Raw genomic sequence first — 20,567 nt, 5'->3', positions numbered from 1 at the left:
TGGCAGAGCGTAAAGACCTCCCATAATATCAACATCTTCATCCAGTCATTTGCATATGATATTTGAAGATGTTAATACAGCATTACTATATGTTCTGTGCTACATTTCGTAGTCTCTGTTTCCGGTGTCTGCTGCAGTGAGTCCCCATCAGCACCGCTCCTGCCTTCTCACGGAGGAGGCGGGGCCACGAGCACCCTCCAGCCACGTGATCCGGCGTCCACCAATGGCGCGGCTCGGTCTAACTTTAGTGATAAGGAGCGCATGAAGAGCGGCTGGACTGGAGGAGTTCCACTCCGAGATCCTCATGGTCATCGGCTCCGAGCCCAGCTGCGCTCCAGACCCGACCATCCGGATTCTATTGGTCCCGTTTCCGGCCCTCCTCAGCAGCCCGGCCGGCTGCAGCCAGACCTCACGCTCTCACAGACCTCCATCGTGACTGCTGCTGTCTGTCAGATGTTGGGAGACAAGGCTCACGGTAAGGCATATTCCATATTCTATACGCTATATTCCATATTCTATAATCCATATTCTCCTCGTATTGCTCTCCATCACAGGCTTAGTTTGGTTCGCGTGCAGAAAGTAATGTATCCCATAATAAGTTCCTGTCGGCCTCCATGTTGACGTTCAGCTCAACGCATCATAACTCCTCCAGAGATCCATAACCCGCTGTTTCATTATTAAGATGAATAATTATCTGCTTTGTGTTGAACTCAAACAGCGTTTTATTCATTTATAGAACATGCATATTCCTGAAACTCATTAAGAACAGGATGATGCAGTTTATAAATATAAATACACATTTTAAAATGAAACCATGAATTATGAAATGTAAAAAATGTAGTAAATAGAAAGTAATACAATAGAAATTATAATTAGAAACCTCGTGACTTGCAACAGCTGAATAAAATTAATATTTTCTTCAATTATTTAAACGTCAATTAGAATTTAAAAACGCATATACTGCTATTAATAATAATAATTATACTGCTGCTGCTAATACAATGATATGAATAATACACATTATAATAATACCACTACTCGTTATAATACAATAAAACAATAGCAATAATATAATGATAATACGTATTTGAATAATAGTAATAATAATAATAATAATAATGATAATGATAACAGTAAAAATACTAATAGTAATACTGTTAATAATGATAGATTTGGTGTCTGTCTTCTGGTGCGTGTTCCCTGTTTTGCTTCCAGTATAATAATAATATTAATAATATTAATATTTCCCGCTGTCATGCGGCTGATCCCGCTCCGCGCGACGAGCTGCAAAGATTCTGGAGCTTGTTTCATCTTCATCTTCATCCCTATAAACACTCATAACGGGTCGCTTTATGAAGAAAAATATAAAAACAAGATCCACATTTTAATATACATATATATTTATGATATGTGCTATATAATAATCCATTTAAATCCACCTTTTCCATATTTCATTTCGTAGAATAGTTTGTGTCCGTGATATGAATCCAGACTAACAGAACCATGGAACATAGAACATAGAACATGGAACATGGAACATGGAACATGAGCCGTTCAGAAGGAACGAAAATAAATGTTCCGCGTGAAGGCCCGTTCATCAGGATGTGTCTTTATGCAACCTGCTTATTAAAATGGATTTGTTCATAGGCGATGAGGACTCGTTGCATATTGCTTTATTGGCGCATGTTACTATATTATTATATAATTATGAAGTATAGCAGTCACTTTCATTTGATCATGTATTATTTAAATAGGCCTATATATTAAGTCTTATTTTATACAACATGATTTATGATCATTATTATAATAATCAATACATAAATAAATACATTATTTTCACATCTATATATTTTTATCTCACATACCTGTAAATACATGCTTTTTCACATTTTAAGTAATAATAAAATAATAAAAAATAATAATAAAAGCTCATTTGAAAATAATAATAAAAGCTCATTTTAAAAAAAAAAAGTTATTTTGACCTCAGATTAAAATGACTTAAACATAAAAACAACAACTCGACAGCCATAAAACTATGAAATTATGTCACATGTTTAACTGGATTAAAATGATACAGAAAGCATGATGACGTTTGTGTGAAGGAACAGGAACATTCCCGCAGACTCCAGATTGATCCATAAATCATAAAGCATGCGCTGTTTATTTGCATCGTCCTGAGAATGCCGCGTGGCCTTTGCTGGCGGTGTGTGTGTGTGTGTGTGTGTGTGTGTGTGTGTGTGTGTGTGTGTGTGTGTGTGTGTGTGTGTGTGTGTGTGTGTACCAGGCGTCACTCTGAAGGTTATGGAGTACACGTATGACGATGACCTGGAGGAGCTGTGTCCTGTGTGCGGAGACAAAGTGTCCGGGTACCACTACGGGCTGCTCACCTGCGAGAGCTGCAAGGTAACAACCGGCAACCAGCCGTCAGTGACGTCAGTGCCGTGATCGCGTGTGTTCATATGATAAATCATCACACCAGCAAGTGAATGTTGTGGCATTGAAACTCCTCCTGGATGATTTACAGTCTGTAACTGAGTGGAACAGAACACCTCTCACACCTCTCAGCTCCATGTGCGCTATTGGAAATGAACTTTTCTCCACAACTATCTGATCGTGTTACTTGGAGCACGAGACGTCATAACGGCTCACGTGCCTCTGCTCTCAGGGCTTCTTCAAGAGAACCGTGCAGAACAACAAGAGGTACACGTGCGCGGAGAACCAGGAGTGCAAGATCGACAAGACGCAGCGGAAGAGGTGTCCGTTCTGCCGCTTCCAGAAGTGCCTCAGCGTGGGCATGAGGCTGGAAGGTACCCAGCTTCATCATCATCATCCTCCTCCTCCTCATCATACACATCATGTTCACGATGATCATAATTATATGAATGATCGTGCACATCATTTTAATGAGGATCATAATAATAATATGATTAATAATACACATCATGTTAAAGGAGACAATAATAATAATAATAATAATAATAATAATAATAATAGTAATAGTAATAATAATGATAATACACATCATGGTAAAGGTGATCATAATAATAATAATAATACAACAATGATAATGCACATCATGTTAAAGGAGAGCATAATAATAATAACAATAACAATAATAATAATAATAATAATAATAATAATAATAATGATAATACACATCATAGTAACGGTGATCATAATAATAATAATACACATTATGTAATACAACACTGATAATATACATCATGTTAGAGGAAAGCATTATAATAATAATAATAATAATAATAATAATACACATCATGTTAAAGGAGATTATAATAATATGTTTATGAATGATAATACACATCTTATTGATGCTCAGAATATTAGTGATGATAATAATGATATTAATGAAAATACTAATATGAATGATAATACTACTAATATTAATAATAATGATATTATTACTAATAATGATAACAATAATAACAACAATAATTTTTCCTATTATGTCATCTCTGCATTTATTTTGGATGCAAATAAGATAAATATATTTTTGCCATTTTAACTCCCACAATAATAAGGACGATGTTTTGGCCCACATGTGTGTACTCATGTTCAACGTGACTGTGGTCACGTGATCAGTATGAGAAGAAGCTTTGGCTCTGGTGTCGTTCCCGGTGCATGCTGGGATCGTTCCCAGACAGCGTGCAGGAAAGCACCTGCTTCCGCATGAAAGAGGCCACATGGTGCACTCCCTGATAAAGACCGAGCCTCCCTGTTTTAAATCAAACTGTATTTAGACTACAGCTCTGGCTCTTCTCAGCCCTAAAAAGGGAAGTGTGGTGGCCAACATGGCTGCTGTTTACTCTGCCGCTGTGAAGTCACAGGGCTCACTCGAGTTTCATCTGTCCATCTCTTCCCCTCTCTCGTCTCCGGTGACAGCGGTGCGCGCAGACCGCATGCGTGGGGGCCGGAACAAGTTTGGCCCCATGTACAAGAGAGACCGGGCCTTGAAGCAGCAGAAGAAGGCTTTGATACGATCCAGCGGGTTCAAGCTGGAGAGCGCGGCCCCCGCGCCGGCCTCCCCCCTTCAGACGGACTACGCGTTCACCGGGACCCTGCACACCCTGCCCGCCATCTCCAAGAGCCTGCTCCCCTCCACCCCGAGCTCCATCCCGCCCACGGAGTACGAGGCCGGCCTGTACGGACCCCCGGCCCTGGGCATGGCCATGCAGGCCCACGTGCCGCTGGCCTCCCAGTACCAGTACACGGCCTTCCCCGGCCGGGCCATTAAAGCCGAGTGTCCCGACTACACCAGCTCCCCGGAGTCCCTGAGCGGGTACCCGTACCCGGACATGTACCCGTCGTCCTCCTCGCCGCCGCCGCCGCCGCCCAGCCTGCCGCCGCTGGTGCTGGAGCTGCTGCGCTGCGACCCGGACGAGCTGCTGGTGCAGAACAAGATCGTAGCCCACCTGCAGCAGGACCAGAGCGGCCGCGGCCGGCTGGACAAGCCCAGCACCTTCAGCCTCATGTGCCGCATGGCCGACCAGACTCTGTTCTCCATCGTGGAGTGGGCCCGCAGCTGCATCTTCTTCAAGGAGCTCGGGGTGAGTCCCGCGCCCGCGCTCTGTTCCTCATCTCACATGCAGGAGGGGGGGTGGAGGGGTGGAGGGGTGGGGGAGGGTGGGGTAGGGGGGGCTACACCATTAGCTCAGCTCTGCTCAGTTATCATAATCCATGCATGTTTATGTCCCGTTCGAACAACATAATGCGGTTGTGGTGCGTCCAGCAGCACGAGCCCATCGCGTCAGAGGTACCGCTCAGTTATGGTTCCACACCATGAGGAGGCAGAACATCCTCTCTCTTGGTTCTGCTGCTTCGTTCCTCTCTTCCTCTCCATCCTTATTTCTCCTGCTCACCTTGAGACATGGTGCCGGATGTCCGCCGTAACATTTTGTGTTCTAAAAAAGAGAGAAAAAGGATGAATCCTTTGCTCCAGGAGGCAACGCGTTGGATCAGCGTGCTGACAGCCAACGTGTCCATCTGTTTCATACGGTATCGACAGGGACATGCTATTCAATTTAACTCATTTGCATCGCCCAACACCACAACTGTTCCTCAAAGGGCTTCACAGCAGCCCTACACGTCCTCTGTCCTCTGTGTCCTCTGTCTCCTCTGTCCTCTCTGTCTCCTCTGTCCTCACTGTCTCCTCTGTCCTCTCTGTCTCCTCTGCCCTGTCTATCCTCTGTCCTTCCCCAGGAAAAGCAACAACTCCCCCAGAAATACTTTAGAGGGAACAAAAGGAACAATATAATACAATAGAACATAAGCAGCATGAATAATGACGGCAGAGTAACATACATGTCCTCAGGTTGTTTAATATGTTTCCCTTCAGCGTCAAAAAGAAAACAAGCTACTGCATAGAAACACCTTTAATGTCCATATTCATATCTCTTGTAATGCCTTAAATTGTATGAACCTATGAAACTCCCTGAACTCTATGATGATAGACTCAGGTCAATAACTCATATTATTATCATGAAACTTCCACAGTTCATCACTTACAAAAGAAATGTTTAAACATGTAAATGAGTCGTTATGGCATTATTTTCATCCATTCCAGAACAGAAATGTAAACACTGGAATAAATCTTGTTTCATATTTTTATTGAGGATATCGCTCCATAATTCAGAAAACAACCATAACATGATGCATAAATGAATGAATGAATAAACCCCCCAGTAATAACCTTCAAAAAGAAATCAAATTGGAAAAAAATACTTTACAGAAAAACCAACCTTTACAGATATGTATTTTAATAAATTGACATACATTTTGAAGACAGAGTGAAGACATTTCTTTCCACCTGATTTTATTACTGAAGCAAAACAACAGCTGAACATATGCTTGTGGATTAATAATCCAGCTCTTTAACAGTTCTTCTTCTTCTTCTTCTTCTTCTTCTTCTTCTTCTTCTTCTTCTTCTTCTTCTTCTTCTTCTTCTTCTTCTTCTTCTTCACACACACACACACACACACACACACACACACACACACACACACACACACACACACAGAAGGTGATGGAGGAGGTTGCTGATGTAAGTCCTCATCACCCCACGTGTGTGTGTGTGTGTGTGTGTGTGTGTGTGTGTGTGTGTGTGTGTGTGTGTGTGTGTGTGTGTTGATCTGTGTCTGTGTGTACGTGTGTTTGTGTGTTTATCTGTGTGTGTGTGTGTGTGTGTGTGTGTGTGTGTGTGTGCTGCTGGTCACATGATTTAGTCCCGCCGTGATGGAGGAATCAATATGTGTTGAGGTTAACAGTCTCGTGAACAGACGGGATTCTGACCAATCAGAGCGCTTAACGAGCTTCCTGTGTGAGTCATCGCTTAACGAGCTTCCCGTGTGAGTCATCACTTAACGAGCTTCCTGTGTGAGTCATCACTTAACGAGCTGACAAACACACCTGTGTCACATGTTCAACGGATTCAACTAATTAAAGAGCTGATGGGCAGCAACAGGTGGATTCTGGCCTCGGGGGTCTGGTGGGGTTGGGGTCAGGTTGGGGTCAGGTTGGGGTCAGGTTGGGGTCAGGTTGGGTCAGGTTGGGTCAGGTTGGGTCAGGTTGGGTCAGGTTGGGTCAGGCCTCCTGGTCTCTGGATCCAACAGAGCGGTGCTCTCAAACGAGGCTACGTGAAGGCTCTCCAGGGGTTGTGTGAGATTAAAAAAAAATATATTTAAAAGTAACATCCATTCCAAAAATCCTGTGTATTACGTCTTTTTTTCAACCAATAATGCTTTGCACTGGCTGAAAACGTGATTTACACTGAAGAGGGCTGAGAACCCATGAAATAGAGAATATTTACTCAGGGACGGCCAGTCGGCTCCTTTGCTGCTTCACGGGTTTCTACAACGTGGGCTTAATGTGGTCACTAGGTCAGTGAGCACAGGCTCACATGGGTCCACCGGATGAGAACCAGAACCTGATCAAGCAGCTGCCAGTTCAAACGTTCAATCCAGTTTATGATGTGAAGCCACAAACGCCCCTCAGATTGCTTTACAATCTGCACACATATAGTCATCCTCTGTCCCAGGACCTCACATGGTTCATGTGTACATTTATGAAACAAGAGATTTAATAGCGTAGGTGAACAGAATGTGTCTGTAACATTCATAACGTACACTCATCAGTGTCTGTCAGAGTTCATGTCTCGGTGGCCAATTCACAGCAGAACGCTCAGCACGTCCACCTTGAAGAGGCGTGCGTCTTATCAACACTAGTTTGTAACGATGGGGGTCGTTCACACAACGTCCAGAAGGTCTTGTGATCCAACCCTTACGCCAAATCATCCTGTAACCACGACGATAGAGGACAGGCTTTAGTTTGGAAGAGTCCGAACCAAAGCCTGGTTTGCTCAAAGGGGGGGATAGCTTGTAGTTTGTAGCCGTCCTGCTTGTTACTGTTGTACTTCCTGTCTCTCAAACAAAGAGCACATTGTGGTGCTGAGGAGAAGTGTCGCGTCGTCTCACACCAACGCCCACAAGGTATCTTTCTGCTGCTGGCGTCATCTTTCATTATCACCGAGTGTCGCATACACAGGTTTATTTTAATCATGGATTCTTTGAATCCTCACCAGAACATACAGGTTCTTTATGGACACACACGTTTTTCATGTACATGTCCCTGTTTTGAGGAATCCTCTGTGTTGGAGTTCTGCGTTAGACCATAATCATAACTCCTGTGTCATGCGTGTTTCATTTGTCATGTGCAGCATCTTTGTGTCACGAAAGCTGGTAACTGCCGTCGCACGCAGTCTCAGTCCTCAACATTCACTCTCTCACACGCTCGGCTGAACACGGCGATGACAGCGGCCGTCAGTGACGAAGGAGGATCTTTTCTTAAGCACTGAGAATATCATATTTTATTTTGATCAAGCCTTTAATGTTTAACATGGACACAAGACACTCTTTCTCTTGTGGTTAACAGGGAAACACAACACTGCTGCTTATGGGCGCTGCTTCACCAGCCATGTCTCCCTTGAAATATGCTCATACTAATTTGTTTTGTCAGTATGTTCAGAGGGAAAACATAACCGCTGCCGCAGAGCAGCGCACGAGTCTGTGGGAGAAACGGAGTTTCAGTTTCAGAGTCAGCAACAAGAGCTCCTAGTGAAGAGGACAGAAACACGTACTGCAGCTGACACGCCATGTCCACAACTTAAAGCTCACCCTTAAGCTTAGCCTTTACCTTAAGCTTACCCTTTACCTTAAGCTTACCCTTTACCTTGAGCTGAACATTAAGCTCAACCTTAAGATTACCCTTAAATTTATCCTCACCTTTAATCTTAACCTTAATTTTAACCCTAACCTTAAATTTAACCCATACCTCAATCCTAAATTTAAGTCTAAATTTACCCTTAACGCTAACCTTATGTGTGACAGACACGTATAATGCTGCAGCTGCTACACAGATGTTTTATTGCAAAGATGGATGTCATAGGAATATTTATTATGCAAGAACAATAAGAACATTTTGAGAGTGCAGACGCTCATTAAAAGGGTTTTTCATCAACACCTTTCCATGTAAAATAGCCCGATTATTATAATCTGCTTACAGCACTGTACAAATATAGTTATACACACTCGTGAATTCATAATGATTTATAGCAATAATCATAACGTATTATAAAGCATTTCATAATGACTTGACTCAAGGTTAAGTGTCATAAAACTTAACTCAACACAATTCTTTTACTTAAGGATCATAAAATATTACGGGGTTCCTCTATGATTCTTACATTTTTTAAAACATTAAAATCACTGTTGTAATGCATTATACTGTAATAATGTAACATTACTATGAATGCTAATTGTTTGTTTTAAGTAAAAATATACACTTAAATCAACAACTATCAAAATGTAAAATACACTTTTAATTTATATTAATTAATATTTAATGAGTGATCAGCAATTATGAAGAATTATGGTACTTGACCTTATGAGCAATTATAAAATGTGTTATAATGTCTTAATGTTAAAAACATTATGAATATTTAATACTTATAACTATAATTATACAGAGCTATAAGCCGATTATTATGAGCATTTCATGTCTAGACACAAAACATAATGTGCCAAATGTTTTAATCTACCTATTTATGGTTTATGATAATAATAAAGCAGAACTCTGACAAACTTACTGAATGAATGTTGTGTGTAGGAATTGATGGTATTTTAGCTTTTGGAAATGCATCATTCACAGATGCCAGAAAATATGAATTTATTTAGCCGAAAGCTCAGGGATTGGAAAAATAAATTGTACATTTTTCAAAATAAAATGGACTTTACACATTTGTGTTGATGGCAGCTCATTGTGCAAAAGGTCATTCACACACGTTCACGGTTTTCAGAACAGCTTTTTTCCCCCCCGGTGTGTTTAGTAATTCCATAACGGCGTGCAGCTTCTTGGCCTCCTCGTGCTCTACGGGGTGTAATCCTCATGCGCGCGGACAGTGAGAACAAAGCTGTGCATATTTTTGCCCAGAAAGCGCCGGGCTGGATAATTACATTCCACGCAGCGATAACGGGGACATGCAGCTCCGCCGCGCCGCCCGCGCCGCCCTCAGATACATTGTTGCCGAACCGTGTGCAGAATGGAAGCTGCGGGTCTCTGCAGCTGCAGAGGACGTCTTTGTCGTGTCTTGTGTTTGACCTTCCATTCACCTGCGGAGCACGGACCGTGTGGCTGAGGAAGAGCACACAATGAGCAGCGCACATGCTCAGCTGCTAAAGGCAGCGCAGCAGCAATAATTGAATTTAAAATTGATGCAAACAGGAACACAATTTCAAACTGTGAAAAGACGGGAAAACATGTTGATATTTCTCCTCTTTTTTTTTTTTTTTTTTTTAGACATGGAGTCTTCATTTGTTTGGTTACATCTTTCCCAGCGGTGCACTAGTCTGCCTTCAGGCATTAGCAGATCCAGCTGAAGGGAAGCGGAGAGGATCTCTGGCTCTGGAGCTTGTTCAGTATGTTGTGTGTTTGTGGTGTAATGCACAGATTTATTTTAATTAGCAAACATTTCTGCTATCTGCTGCCACTCGTGCCCTCAGGCCGAGCACAGCTTGTGAGGAGGAGACGCTGTCACTCGCTACACACACTGACCCTCAAAACATTCATATTGATCGGCAAGCTGAGGAGTAAAATAAGTATCGTACACTGTTAATGAATCTTATTATGATAATTATTCAACCAGCCGCATTTGTGGTGGCTTTAACTTCCCACATGTAAAAGTGTTTGTGGTGTCTGATTCCAAAGGTTAAAGGGTTAAGAAAACATGAAATGCATAGAGGCCGCCTTATTTGCTACATTTTTACAAGACACAACTTTGCACAAAATGCTGCTAATTCATTGGTGTGACGGCAAGGACGATTGGTCTATTGTGCATGTGATAAAATGCAAAAATGCTGCCAATTTAGAGAATAATAATAATAATAATAATAATAATTGGGTTAGGGTTAGAAGGGCTTCAAATCTCACGAATAATTCATGAGATTAGTTTTTAGAGGTCCTATGCATAGCTGTTAATAGAAGAAGCAAATGGAAAGCAGCTGGATGTGAAATGAAACAAGATGGCAGAAACATTTTCCATCGTGCATTTCTGCCAGCTGCACACACGTCCATGCTTCTGTTTCTGAACCAGACGTCTTTTACGTGAACATTACAGCGTGTGAGACAATTGGTTAAGTTTAAAGCAACAAACCTACTTGGTTATAGTTTGGAAAAAAGGTGATAATCTGTGTTTGATTCATAATGTAACATAAACTGTTGCACTGTGAATCTGATCCTCCAACCCTCCCACTTGCTTTTGACCTGTTGCTCGTTGCTCGTTGCTTGTTGCTCCCTCAGTCAGACCAAATGTAAAAGCATTCCACATGCAACGGGGCCGCGCTTTGCAGAAACCTGCAATGCAACAGTCTTCGTTTTTTCCCCGGCCGCCGGCCAGCTGACGGCGTCGTCGGTGTGCCGACAGGATTACGATGCGCGCGTTTTTATTTCCGGTGACAATCCCCGAGGTTTGGATTTCATGGTTGTAAATTAGAGCGCGTCTCTGACAGGAATATAACCTGACATCTCAATCTAACCCAGTTCCACGATGCAACACGGACAGAAAGAAGCATTTAGAACCCTCGTGGGAGACGACATAAAGACCTTCTCCCCATGTTCACCACGTTGGAGGTTTTATTTTTTTTTCCCCGAGTAATTTTTTTGGCTGTAGCAGAGTGTCCGACTCCTCTTGAAGAGGAAGCACGGGAGGTCACAGAGACCTCTTGCTTCCTTAACCCCTTCCTTTATCACTGTACACCAAGACCCCCACATCTGATCCAGCCCAGATGTGGCCGACCAGATTGGACCCGCCCCTCTGCCACTGATATATAGTTTCATTCAGATGGACAGTAATCCTGTCAGCTTGGTGTCAGACGAATGTGTGTCTGGGCTATTAGCAGCTGTGGCTGCAACATTACTACTGCCGTGTCCTTCAGTTTGCACACAATATTGCAGCGAGCGGGGGCTCAATTTAAAAACACACAACACACAACACACCCCTCCCCCAGAGCCGAGCAGACGTGACTGGGAGGGAGGTGTGTGTGTGTGTGTGTGTGTGTGTGGGAGGGGGCAGAGGGGGGGTGTTAGGAAGAGGTGAGCAGACGATGCTCGTCACTACACAACACGGGACATGGCATTAACACACACACACACACATGTGTGTGACATTTGGCGACAGCATTTTCATGTACGAACAGAGTACACCTGTGACTGAGGACTTACATTAAGATCAAGTATTTTTATCTCTCCCTGTGTGTGTGTGTGTGTGTGTGTGTGTGTGTGTGTTTCCTGGAGGTGGGAGATCAAATGAAGCTGCTCCATAACTGCTGGTCTGAACTTCTGGTCCTGGATCACATCTTCAGACAAGTGCAGCACGGACAGGAAGACAGCATCCTGCTGGTGACGGGCCAGGAGGTACGACTCCCTCACACGGCTTCCCATCCGCACAATGAGCGTCTGCTGTTGCACTGCAACTCATTCAAAACACGGATGAAGCCCAACTTGTTTCAGATGGGGTTGCTGTGAAACCAATTAAATTAAGGATCTGTTCTTGTTAGCTTTTCAATGTGCAGTCCTTTAGGGTTGAGGGTCTAATATCTATTATACACAATACATTTACCGTATAGTCTGAGAACTGTGTGATGTTTCATATTTAGCTGCCCTTGTCTCATGTTGTCCCCGTCTCACGTTGCCTATCTCTCCTTGCCCTTGTCTCACGTTGCCCTTATCTCACGTTGTCACTGTCTCACGTTGTCCTTGTCTCACTTTGTCCTTGTCTCACGTTGTCGTAGTCTCGTGTTACCCTTGTCTCGCGTTGTCCTTGTCTCACGTTGCCATTGTCTCACATTGTCCTGTCTTACGTTGTCCTTGTCTCACGTTGCCATTGTCTCACGTTGTCCTTGTCTCACGTTGCCCCGTCTCACGTTGTCCCTGTCTCACGTTGTCCCTGTCTCACGTTGCCCTTGTCTCGTGTTACCCTTGTCTTGCGTTGCCATTGTCTCACGTTGTCCTGTCTTACGTTGTCCTGTCTTACGTTGTCCTTGTCTCACGTTGCCCTTGTCTTACGTTGTCCTTGTCTCACGTTGCCCTTGTCTCATGTTGTCTCCGTCTCACGTTGCCCAGTCTCACATTGCTCAGTATCACGTTGTCCTTGTCTCATGTTGTCCCCGTCTCATGTTGTTCCTGTCTTATGTTGCCCTTGTTTCAAGTTGTCTTTGTCTCACGTTGCCTTTGTCTCACGTTGCCATTGTCTCACATTGCTATTGTCTCACGTTGTCCTTGTCTTACGTTGCCCTTGTCTCACGTTGTCTCCGTCTCACGTTGCCCAGTCTCACGTTGCTCAGTATCACATTGTCCTTGTCTCATGTTGTCCTTATCTCATGTTGTCCCCGTCTCATGTTGTCCCTGTCTCATGTTGTCCTTGTTTCATGTTGCCATTGTCTCACGTTGCCCTGTCTTATGTTGCCCTTGTTTCAAGTTGTTTTTGTCTCACGTTGTCTCCGTCTCACGTTGTCTCCATCTCACGTTGCCCAGTCTCACGTTGCCATTGTCTCACATTGTCCTTGTCTCACGTTGTCCCCCAATTGGTGGTTAAGTGTCTTGCCTGAGGACTCGTGGACTAACGCGGGGCCCCGCCCCCCACTGAGGCAGAGTGATGGCTCCGCAGAAGGTAACGGCTTGTGTTTTCAGGTGGAGCTGTCGTTCGTCCTGTCCCAGGCGGAGGCGGCTCTGTCCAGTCTGGTCCAGCGGGGTCAGGAGCTGGCGGCCCGGCTGCGGGCGCTGCAGCTGGACCGCAGAGAGATCGCCTGTCTGAAGTTCCTCCTCCTGTTCAACCCCAGTGAGTCCGCTTTGTGTTTTACTGCAGCGCTGTGATGACGTTGTGCTGGAGGGGAAGTCTTAAAATCAGGGCCGGGCAAGTGAACGCGTTAATACTACTTCCGCGGCCTCGCCGACAGGCAGTGTTGACGACTTGCCGACTTGAGCCTGACGTGAAAGCTCGTATTGTTCTGTGGTTTCTGTTCTCAGCGAGCAGCGAGTGCTGCCGCGAGCCGCTCTGCCTCACAAAGCGCTCACAGGCGGTCCACTCCCAGCTGCAGGCTCCAAGTTCAGATTGAACATTAATCGCGCAAAGCCGGCGCTGGTCAGTGATACCTGTCAGCTGTCCTTCACATCTCCAGCTCATTCAACCAGACCTCAGTGCACTTCAAGACAACACAGACTGGACTTTTCTCACCGAGGAAGAAAAAATGAACAGAAAACATGAAAAGCACTTATTGCTTTTGTACAAAGTGAATCAATTGCTGGTCTTTTACATCTTTAAGGTAAGAAGCAGACTGAACATGGACCAAAGAAGGAGTGGCTTGTCCCTCACAGGGACCCTTACTGCTGAACATACTGTTTAGAAAAAAGGGAAAAAATATTTATAAACTATATATGTGTGTATGTTAACTTGCTGTTGCTCCAGAGTGCTGTTATATTGTTCTGATAACATTACTTTCAAATAAAAGCTGCGATACACTAGTTTTTCACTTTATTATTGAATTTGGCGCATAATGCGGTTATTCACAGAAAAATTATGCGATTAATCAGTTACATTTTTTTTCCAACTTTGCCCAACCCTATTTAAAAACAATACAAAATAACGAATTATATCAGGGTTATCTGAAAGAAAGTATATTTTGAGAAGATGCTGTCTTCATGCTAATGAATCATGCAAAAAGGAATATCACAACAAATTTCCTTCCCTTATTTGTAACCACATCCAAAATGTGTCGTATTTTGTTAGTACCCATTGATTTCTGGGATTTACCGATGTTTTCTCATGAGATAGGACAAAATATATTGTTATTATGATTGTTATTATATACATACACGTGTGTGTACAGTCCACACATTGTTTGTCCAACACAAGAAAATGAATTTTTAATTTCAGTAACGTAAAATAGCGCAAATTTAGATTATTACATGTTTCAGAGTTGTGATAATAATTCGATTTTTTCATAAATACTATTGGTTGATTCAAAACCGTTGATGCTCTTCAATGCTTCAGTGCTTGAAGATCACATGTTGACTGTTTACTTCAGTTCCACTGCTGAAAACTCTTCTTCTTACTGACACTTTTTGGTCACAGCCATCCATTTCTTGGCGTGTCCAGCGCCTCAGAGGAGCAGATTTAGATGCTTCAGAACATTTGGAGATGACTCTCTCAACACACAATTAGGAGAAAATGAGTCTCAAATAGTTTATCAGCCTAAAACAGTATCGAGCCTCTTCTTCTCAACGTGACCAAGAGGAATTCATTTTTGATTGACCTGCAGACCTTGTTGGTCCTCTTAATCCACAGTTGAATATGTTCTTTAGCGTAGGCCTGAGCTTACATGTGTAGCTTGTAGATTGTGTGTTTCCAGAAGAATGGTGGGTTTTGATGTAAAAATCAATCATCGTGGTCGGGCTGCGGGGTCATACTGACGCTTTACTTTGGCGGAATTTGAATAGCAACACTGACATTTTAATGGGAAAAAAATGTCACAATCGCAGATTATCTGCAATACCTATTTATCTGTAAGGTTACAAGCATTTTCCAAAGTGGCCTTTTTTCCTCCAATAAATTCACTTAATTAAATTTCTCGGGTTGACAAAAGCCAACATTAACAAAGACATCCTCCTCCACCATTGTCCACTAATGGCATTCAAAAGAGGCGTAATGGATGGTCTATCGTTCGATGGCAGGACCGACATTCATGTAGCGGCTTGTGCAGATGGAGAGAGCGTAGATGTGGCTCCCAGATTCTCAGAAGTGTTTGCTGTTTAGCGCTGGCAAGCGGGGAACAAAGAGCCTTTGAATGGGAAGAGCACTTGTCATAGACGGAGAATATTTGCTGTCTTTGCTTGCGGCTTCTTTGCTCTCGCTCTCCCTCATCTTTAGAGTCAGGTTTGTCGGGGGTAATTTAATTGCCCTTAAGCAGTTTGAAAAGATGATTCAGAACATGGATTCAAAACATTTAATTACTGTGTGAATGGATTCTCCAAGATAGGCTCAGCTGACGCTGAATGCCGGTCCACCGGAGGGCTTGGCTATTGTCTCACACAAACACACGCGTACACACAGCCGCCCACACAGCACGCACTCACCTCATTTCTTACTTGACGTATGGATGCAGCATGCAAACAAATCTGGTAGCTAGCATTAACATTACATGCACTATTAGAACAGTTGTATTTATAGTTCTGATACAAAAACCGATATAATTTAACTTAACTTCAATTTGTTGGTATTGTTGTTATTTCTGTGATAAAAATGGTCAAATTGTACACTCAATATTGTCTGCGAGCAGTTGGAGAACCAATATATCAGAATCAGCTTTATTGGCCATGTGTGCTTACACATACATGGAATTTGACTCCGGTTTCACGAAGCTCTCATCCTACATATATTCATATTATATGTATATGATCTGTTATGTATATGATCTGTATTTCCATCCAAATATGTAGATTTGAACCTTCTGGAAACTGATCTGAATAGGGTTGCTTATTGTGATGGCTCACATGCTCAAACGTGACCGAGGATAGAACCCATGACCTGATGAAGCGTTAAGAATGACTATTTCCAAGAGAATGAACTTTAATACTCTTAAAGCAACGATTAAGTGCAGTTCAAATATTTGTAGGTCACATTAAAATGCTCAACATTCCTGTTTTCAATGAACCCAGGACGTCTTGGGATTGAGAGTGTGTTGTACAGTGGCGGGCCGTGAAAATTGGGGGACATAGAGAAAGACAGAGGTGAGATGTGATTGGTCAAAGAGCGTTAAGGAGCGTGCGTGAAGCTGAGCTAGTGACCTGGATACAGAAACAGAAAGCAAGGCAGCAGGAGACAGCCAGGAGACAGTAGCTGGGAACATGACAACATAAATATAATACATGGATTGTATTTATGAAAAACAATTACATTATGAAATAGCTTTGTGATTCTGTTTAGGCCAGCAGAGAAGGCCGAGCTGGCCCAGACGGCCCGCCACTGGTGTTGGACCACATTTCAGCAGTAGTGGGGGGGGGGGAAAAATCGATACAGCATAGTATCGTGATATTTTGCATGGCGATATTGTATCAATACACGGACTCCAAGTATCAATCTTTTATTTAATCAATTCTAAACACTTTGGTCCTTGAATAATGAATTCAATTTATTTTTTGTTGACAAAGTTTCCCTTTGGGGGACAATTTTGCGGTTGAAAAAAATGTAATATATCACATTGTATCGCAATACTCAATGTATTGCGATAATATTGTACCGGGACTTAAGTATCGTGACGATATTGTATCGTGGGACCTCCCACCCCAAACCAGCAGGTTGATGTTTCATGATGCTCATCCTGTGTGTGTGTGTGTGTGTGTGTGTGTGTGTGTACAGATGTGAAGATGCTGGAGGACCAGGCCTTCGTGGAGGGCGTCCAGGAGCAGGTGAACGGCGCTCTGCTGGAGTACACCCTGTCCACCTACCCTCAGTTCCAGGAGAAGTTCAGCCAGCTGGTGGTGCGGCTGCCGGAGCTGCGCTCCCTCAGCACGCAGGCCGAGGACTACCTGTGCTACATGCACCTGAGCGGAGAGGTGCCCTGCAACAACCTGCTCATTGAGATGCTGCACGCTAAGCGTGCGTGCGTGTGAGGGAAGCGCACGGGCGCCGCCGCCGCCGCCATGTGTCGGTTCTCTTGGTGAGACTGCGTGTGTGTAGGAGGGAGCGTGTGGGGGAATGGCGGTCGACAGCTTCATAGAGGGTCATCTTCGCGAGGGCTTTTGTTTGAGTTGGAGAGGAAAAAAAATGTTTTTTTAGAGTTTGGAATTATAAAGCTCCATCTGTACTCAAGGGTCAACGTGAATGTTAATGTTTTCATATCCTGCAGAGCGACATTATTGTGACCTTTTTAAACTGGATTTTCTACCTTGTTTTCAAAAATCTAAAATTAGATCCGCGTGTAGATTTACATTATATCCTCTTCGACCAAATATCGCATGAATCCAAACCTTGACAAGATTTTCTACGTCCCACAGAGCTGCCCAGCAATCATTTAGACTCAAGAGGACGAGCTGCGACCTGCAGCACAGTGGCCGTTGAGGTCCAGAGCTGCAACCTGCATCCTTTTTTAAACATCCATACATGAATATCGATCTGTAAAACTTTCTCCAACGCCACTTCTATTGTCGAATCTGATGCTGCGCGGGCCGATGTCAAACTGTCACATTACCCAATGGGATTATTTGCGTGAAAACATCTGTTAAATGCTTGCTGGGTAAGCTAATGTGCACTTTTCACAACAGAATTTTTCCTAAATGAGTCGTTTTTGATCCAAATGTCAGATGCAAGTTTATGATTCCAAGTTCACCAACACTGTTTCTAGATAATTATTATTATTTTTTTTTAGATGAAGGCAGGCTTCATGATAACTCAACACACTGTGGTCTCGTCGGACTAGACTAGCACTGCTCTTTCTCTACATTTGTCTTTTTTTGCCACCAATCTAAAAATAAATAAATATGAAAGCTATATGGGGTTGAATATAGTTTTTCCCAAATCTATTTAGACGTTAATATATTGATATATTGAAGCCAGACATGTTACGAAAGACACATTATATAGTTATTCATCATACCTTTTTCAAGAAAGAGAAAATGAAAGGGAGAAACAGATAAGAAAGAGGGACACAGACAATGGAATGAAACAAGAGGAACAATTGTACACAGCGAAGCATTATGTATGAAAAATAAAAGGAGCCAGTAGACTGAAAAGCAGAAAGAGGAGTGAAAAAAGACACATCAATGTGCAAACGATAAGAGCGAGATGAATGGCGAAGACAGCATTTTTCCTTCGTTGGGTAAAGGTGTGAATAACATCAGGACGTTACGTCAGTGTTTGCCCTTCAGGAGACGACTCAGGAGGGAAAGACGCTTCTGCTGCATTTGGTTTCAAGTTTCTTTGTCAAATGAGATTTGTTTATGGGTCAATGCCTCTTAAAATGAAGGTGTCGTGTTCACACCTTCAACACTCTGTACTGTACGTATGACTTGAGTGTGTGCTGGTGGTGGTATGTTTTGGACTGAGATGGTTTTTAGTAGGCTACCCATAGTGAAGATGACTTTCCAAACTTATACATTCTGTAAATAATGTTAATGTTTTTTTTAATTTTTCTTGTTGTCAACAAATCCCATGAAACCATAAATGTGTCAACACTTTCTGACTTTCCGACCCTGCCTGTGGCTCTGTCTCAAACCCGATAGAAACATTCCTTGTTGACATTTGGTGCAGGTTGGCAGTTGTCTAAGAAAAACTCTCTTTTTTTTTTTGTTTCTTCCAATATTTGTAACGATCATCATCAAATAACACCAAAAACTAAAACACAGCTCAATATTGCGTTCGACTCACTGAACACCTGCTGCTTCATGTTGTTGTGTATCTCAACCAGCAACGCAACAGCTGTACCCAACACACAGTCTGTTTAATGCACAGCATCACTGACGCACATGTTAACTATGAACCAGTGTGTTATGAACATGTGGCTGGTGTTTGCCACTGCTACGGGCTGAACAAATGTTATTCTTTAGTACACTGACTAACTGTATCACTGTGAGCCCACCATGTTGGCGTTGTGTTAGTGGTTAAAATACGCTAACGGGTGGTAAGCGGTGCCGTGGTTCATGTGCTGATGGCTGTCCCCCTCCTTATGATTGCATTCACACAAAGGGGCCAGCAGACCAGCTCACTGTTCGGCTCATGTTCTGTAAGCAGTGTAGCATTTAAGCAAGGTGGACTTAGCAAGCTAGCTCACCAGCCAGCTGTATGCTAGTTAGCGAGCTCGAGCTAGCTTGCTTATTCCGCCACACAAAGCTGTCACTCATCTGGTGAGCGATGTGCTTTCCTACCCTGTGAGGAGAGTGTGGGGATGAAGCGTCACGTTTAATTTGCTCTGATTCTCTTCGCTTGGTCATGTCACTGCTCGCCGCTCGCTTGAGTCCAAGCCGAGTGAGTCGGCGCCGTGGCGGTTTGGTTTATACGGATGGTAGAAAGACGACCTAGACAAAAAACATCCTGCAATGTTGAATATAGTGAAAATATATGTTCAACTGCTATTCTTTAGCAATGTCATCTCCACCTGACATATGCCTTTTTTTTTTCTGACGCTATTTTCAATTGGTGTAGCTCTGTAGCTCGCCAGATTGTTTCTTTAAAAAATAAAAAAAAGTGGAATTAGTCATCAAAGAGCACAACAGAAGACCAGAGGTTTTTTTTGTATTATTTGACCGACGTATGTCCCCTATGAATAATTCATTGGATAAACAAGTTAGTGTTTATTACAGAATTTAGTTCTCAGGTTGATGAGTGGGTCAGTATTACTCTGATATATTTCTGTATATTTTATATATTTTTAACAAAATATCTTGTCAGACACAGTGGACCACACTGCAGGCCTTATCGCCCCATACAGAGTGTCAGAAACCTCCCCGCTGGGTATTTGTAGCAGTCAGGGATTTATCTGTGGCACTTACGTTGAAAAAAGTAACACAAATGTTTTTCCCCAAACTGAATTCCCAGATTCTTGAAAAGTGACACACCCTATTTTAAAGCACATGACTCTCAGCGGCGTTGATGATATCACGGATCTTCACTGTCACCAACTACAAAATGAAGACACAGTCAGAGCAGTGTTGGTAATATTGTGCAGCTCAACTTTCTCACTGTGGACATTTAAAATCATTCCTTGTTCATCCATTTCAAGGTGTCGTAGACAATCACTCCGCCTGCCTTAACTTAATGTCTGCTGCAAAACATGCACACACACCCTGGTTTTCCAGTTGAGACGGCTGTGTGTTCTCACTCTGTACAGTATATTTATGTTGTGAAGTGACTATCTACTGCAAGATGAAGATACTTTTCAACCGAACACGTTCTCCGCTTTACGTTGAGGTCAAATCGCTACTGTTGTGGAACTGATTCTCTTGATATT

At 43.0% G+C, this 20,567-nt stretch overlaps 1 protein-coding gene across 1 annotated transcript; it reads left to right on the top strand.

The window, feature by feature from the left end:
- Positions 1–307: 307 nt before the first annotated feature.
- Positions 308–18,929, top strand: nr5a1a (nuclear receptor subfamily 5, group A, member 1a). The gene is made up of 7 exons (XM_068604517.1): positions 308–475; positions 2,285–2,403; positions 2,666–2,807; positions 3,904–4,568; positions 11,863–11,982; positions 13,258–13,405; positions 16,982–18,929. The coding sequence occupies exons 1-7, from the start codon at positions 454–456 to the stop codon at positions 17,233–17,235; spliced, it is 1,470 nt and encodes a 489-aa protein (XP_068460618.1). The 5' UTR covers positions 308–453; the 3' UTR covers positions 17,236–18,929.
- The last annotated feature ends 1,638 nt before the right edge of the window (positions 18,930–20,567 follow it).

This window comes from Clinocottus analis, unplaced genomic scaffold (genome assembly GCF_023055335.1).
Source record: "Clinocottus analis isolate CAN_PGR_092001 unplaced genomic scaffold, fCliAna1.0.p SCAF_7, whole genome shotgun sequence".
Lineage (NCBI taxonomy): Eukaryota > Metazoa > Chordata > Actinopteri > Perciformes > Cottidae > Clinocottus > Clinocottus analis.
The sequence above is the reverse complement of the archived record's forward strand: the minus strand, read 5'-3'. Positions and strand labels throughout refer to the sequence as shown.

Bases quoted from the DNA above. Each gene is read 5' to 3' on its own strand.
- nr5a1a (XM_068604517.1), top strand. From the start codon at position 454: ATGTTGGGAGACAAGGCTCACG. The intron at 476-2,284 runs GTAAGGCATATT...TGTGTGTACCAG, and splicing joins GTTGGGAGACAAGGCTCACG to GCGTCACTCTGAAGGTTATG. The intron at 13,406-16,981 runs GTGAGTCCGCTT...GTGTGTGTACAG, and splicing joins CCTCCTCCTGTTCAACCCCA to ATGTGAAGATGCTGGAGGAC.